General features: G+C 47.9%; 1 protein-coding gene across 1 annotated transcript; it reads right to left on the reverse strand.

Moving 5' to 3' along the window:
* Nucleotides 1–519: 519 nt before the first annotated feature.
* CARTPT (CART prepropeptide) lies at nt 520–2,601 on the reverse strand. Its single transcript, XM_057710280.1, has 3 exons — nt 2,431–2,601; nt 1,927–2,010; nt 520–1,061 (listed from the first exon to the last, which is right to left on the reverse strand). Exons 1-3 carry the CDS (start codon nt 2,587–2,589, stop codon nt 954–956), a joined length of 351 nt encoding a protein of 116 aa, XP_057566263.1. The 5' UTR covers nt 2,590–2,601; the 3' UTR covers nt 520–953.
* Between the last annotated feature and the right edge of the window lie 2,159 nt (nt 2,602–4,760).

The raw sequence follows: 4,760 nt of genomic DNA on the forward strand, positions 1-4,760 counted from the left end.
GATTGGGTCTCACACACTTAGAGCACCGGAAATAGCTATTTACCTTCCTTTGGACAAACAACAACCGGGAAACAGTCCACTTTTTTACCAATGCATATATTCTAATAAAGGAGTTGTCGAAACAAATGTCCTAATATTTCAAATTGCTTTTAATGTGGCTAAAGTCTGAAACAATTTCTCTTGTATTGGTTTCCATGTTAAAATTAAGTGTTCTAGCTACAGGTTTTAATAAACAAAATATATCAACTCAACTGCAACCATCTTCATTTCAACTCTCTCTCTCTCTCTCTCTCACACACACACACACACACACACACCCCGAACCATCACAATCAAAGAAAAATAGTGTACCAAAGCTTGTGGCAAACTCCTAATTAATGATGAAAACTCCTTGGAGCCACAGTGCTGTTCTCCCAATAGACTGCTATTTTAAAAATATTTCTCCTTGAAAACAACAGCATGATTACTCCACCGTTCCTACTTAAATTACTTATGCAGAAACAACAATACACTATGCGCAATTATGGAAAACACTTTATTAGGTATAATTTGTACATGCTTCAATGTGTGATGCTTGGGGTGGTTTATTTTCCAGGTTGTGATGTCATCTACCAAGATTTACCTGATCTAATTTTCATCCTGTCATACCACCTACAAAAATACGATTTTCAAAGCGAAGTTCTCCTTCTCTACTTCAATATCCACTTTTAAAAGCTTGTCAGACAGGTAAAATAAGAATAGAATACTTTGCACATGTATCAACACCATACAAGGCATTACCCTTCACACAGTAACATCTAATGCGTTCTTTTATTTGGAAACAGCAGGAAAAGAGCCCCCTTTTCCTCAGAGGGAGATGCAAACTTTGTTGCTAAAGCAACACACCAGGGATGAAGGTGTGGTCCTCTGGGGAAAGTGGGGGTGGGGGGAACTTATGGAGAAGGGTGGATGCCTCATAAGCACTTCAGGAGGAAGGAATTGCAGGAGGTTCCTCGGGGACAGTCGCACAGCTTCCCAATCCTAGCTCCTTTTCGCACGGCACACTGCTCTCCCGCGTCACACTGCAAACAACACAATGTGTAGTCATCCCGCACAAGCGTACCCATGCTCCCAGCAGGCACATCTCCCCATCAACACAAAGTCTGCCTCATGAGAGGAAGATGAGCCTACCACCATCACCATGGGTCTAAGTATAGTCAGGCCTGAAACGAGGAGAGCCTTGGGCTTATAATTTCAATGAGAGAACATAAAGAGAAAGAAATTTAAATTACTGAACCCCTTCTACTTTCTTCTACTTTTTGTGGGGAAGTTACATTTCCTTGTTCCTCTAATTGCTCATCCAAAAGAAAAAAAAAAACCAACCACATATTTTTATCTTAGAAATAAACAATAGACCTATATATTCTCACAACCCCTGCTCCCTGTGTCCACCTTCTCATCCCAAGAGGAAAGATCAAAATGTGTGTGTGTGTGTGTGTGTCTGTGTGTTCTTCAAGGAAGATAACCAGGCTTGAATCAAGAGTTTTGACCCTAGAACTTAGGTTTTTAAAAACTAGTAGTGGTCCGGAAGGCAGGAAGAAAATTAGAGGAACAAGAGCTGACTGGATTTAAGGGCTCATCCAACTCAGAGAATTCTTTGTGAGGTGAAAAAAGCACATTTTCAGGACATACTGCTTTCCACAGAAACGCAAGGGCTGATTCCTGATAAAAGCTGTTCGATCCTCTGAAATGGCCAATCTACTTACTCTTTAACCTCAGAGACTACGGGGCAAGGGCTGACAGTGAAAACAAAGAGGAGCCCACGGAATTCTGCAAATACATTATCTGAATTATTAGCCACATCCTGGGGAGAAGGTCGTGTATAAGACTCCAGGTGGTGTATTTCCTCTCGGGAAAGCATGGGGAGGGGAGACCCCAAAGCCTTACCATGGGGACTTGGCCATACTTCTTCTCATAAATCGGAATACGTTTACTCTTGAGCTTCTTCAGAACTTCCTGCAGCGCTTCGATCTGCAACACACCGCCCCCGGAGCCCCAAGTTGCCGCCTTGGCTGTGCGCCCAGCCCAGGTGCTCACTTCCAGCCCTAGTCATAAGGAACCCCGGAACCGCACACACTCCACCCCTGGACTCCCCAGACAGAGAGAGATGTTCAAGGGATGGAAACTTAGCGAGCGCTGTCCCACGTACTGACCGCAGATCCAGGAGCCGCGGAGACTCCTGTTGCTCTGACGAGCCGGGATCAAGGATTCGCCTCCACACTGTCTGGAGCCCGGGGGCTCAAGACGTTCTTCGGGAGCCGGGATTTGCGCCCACCTCCCCGGACCCTGACTTAGGAATGGGGGTGGGGAGGCAGGGAGAGAGGAAGGACGCCTACAAAGGAAGGAACCTCGCGGCAGCCCAGGGGAGTCTGGGGCGAGGGGGATACCGACCAGCTCCTTCTCGTGGGAGGCATCCTCCACGGCGGAGTAGATATCCAGGGCTCGCGGCTGGAGCTCGGCGTCCTCCTGGGCCAGGGCGCCCAGCAGAGGCAGCAGCAGCAGCAGGGCGGCACCCAGGAGGGGCAGCAGCCGCAGGCGGGGGCTCTCCATGGTGCTGAAACTCGGCGCGGCTGGGGCGCCCCGCGCTCCCGCCTTTTATAGCGAGCCTGAGCCGGGGCGCAGGGAAGAAGGAGGGGGCGATAAAGGAAGGGGGTGTGGAGGAGGGTCCGGGTCAACCGTCTGCAGGCAGCGCCTCGCCGCCGCTTGACGTCAATGCCCGCCGGGCTCCAGGCGCCCCGGAACGAGGCTCTGCGCACAGATGGGCAAGAGCGCGGAGAACAGGGACCCCGCGCCCCCAAGGGCTGTCAGCCCCGCGGCAAGGGACGCTCCCCGAGGGGCCTGAGCTGAAGTCAAGGGGCAAGAGGTGAGGGATGGAGATGGGAGGGGATGAGGAAATGGAAAATGCCTTCGAGTCAAGGCACAGACAGATGAGTCGTTCCCCATCACCTAGCAGCCTCGGCAGCTGCTAGATCCACCTCACAGCACTGCCTTGCTTCTTACCCCAGCCCCATCTGCGGCAGCAAAAAGGTGGCCTTGCCTCCAGGTGGGCATGTTTGCTGAGCACCTTACTAGGCACTGTGGTGGAGGGGAGGCAAATATAGTACATAAAAGAAAGCGAAATCATGTCCCTCCTCCTGCGGGGTTCTTTGATGGAGTCTGTGTCATAATGAGAAAAAATGGAAAACAGACTAACCCCAGTTCAGTGGCAGTGTGGAGAGTGTAGAGCCAGATTCTGGTTTCAGTCCTGGCTCTACCACTTACAAGCTGTGTGACTCTGGGCAAAATAAAGAACATATCTGAGCCTCACCTTATTCTTTGTAAAACTGGAATTTTAAAATGTACTTCATAATGTTTTCAGGAGAATGGAATGATAGATTAGGTCTGCAAAACTCCTGGTCCTTAGCCCAATTCGCACCAAGCCTCTCCTTTGAACTTTGAGACTGACCGGACAAGTGGCTGTGTGCAGTGTCTCAGCTTTTCCTCAGGGCACATTCAACCATCCTCAAAACTCCTCCTACCCACTGCCCACCCCTGATATCTAAGAAGCCTGACTAGAAAGAAAGCAAAGAAGGTAGAAAAAAGGCAACTTCCTGATTATGGAAATATCTCCAAAGATTAAAAGTCAGTAGTGGCGGACTTCCCTGGTGGTACTGTGGTTAAGACTCAGATCTCTCAGTGCAGGGGGCCCGGGTTCAATCCCTGGTCGGGGAACTAGATCACACATGCATGCTGCAACTAAGAGTTCGCATGCCACAACTAAGGAGCAGGTGAGCTGCAACTAAGGAGCCCACAAGATGCAACTAAGGAGGCCGCAAGCTGCAACTAAGACCCAGCGCAACCAAATAAATAAATTAAAAAAAAAAAGTCAGTAGTGAGCCAGGTCCTCAGTGACATGTGAAGATACTTTTTTTTCAAAGGTTGGAGTCCCTACCGCCTGAATGAAAATGAAGATTACTGTAGGAGAGGCAATATTTTCCCACTTAGACCTAGAGGCTTATCCCACCTGTCTGCCCACCTGGTTTCTTCTCTCACTGCACCCTCTTTTTCTCAACTGCTCCTGAATCCATCCACTCTCATCCATCCCCATTACTACCACCCCAGTCCTGGACAGCTGCCCCAACCTACTTCTTGCCTACCTCCAACTCCCACCTCACCTTCTCTTGCTTTCCTCTAATCCCTAAGTCACCCCCAGCCAGAATGTTTTTCCCCTTAAAATACATTAATGGCTTCCCATTACTTCCCATACTAAGCACTGAATCTAAATTCCTTATCCTGACTTATAAAATACTACATGATCTATACCCCTCTCCAACCTCATGTCCTACCCATTCTGCCCCCACCACTCCAACCTCAGTAGCCTTCTTTTTGGTCCTCTAACAGGCCAAGCTCATCCCCACTTTGAGGCCTTTACACTTACCTTGTCTAGAAAGGTCTTCCTTCATCACCAAATGATTGACTATTTCCTGTCATTAAAATCTCAGTTTAAATGTCCTTGACCACCCCAGCTAAAGTAACCACTAATTTATTCTCCCACAGATTTATTGTTTAGCAGATACTTTGTGTCATTGGGATAATTAATACATAATATGTGTCTGGTTATTTCATTTATCAAGTAATTGTTATTCAAATGCACACTGGGAAGCAATTCAAGAAGCAATATCTCAAAAGAAAAAAAGAAGTAATATCTCCTGTAGTAAGTAGCACACATATTAACAGCATCA

Source organism: Hippopotamus amphibius, chromosome 1 (genome assembly GCF_030028045.1).
Source record: "Hippopotamus amphibius kiboko isolate mHipAmp2 chromosome 1, mHipAmp2.hap2, whole genome shotgun sequence".
In the NCBI taxonomy this organism is placed as follows: domain Eukaryota; kingdom Metazoa; phylum Chordata; class Mammalia; order Artiodactyla; family Hippopotamidae; genus Hippopotamus; species Hippopotamus amphibius.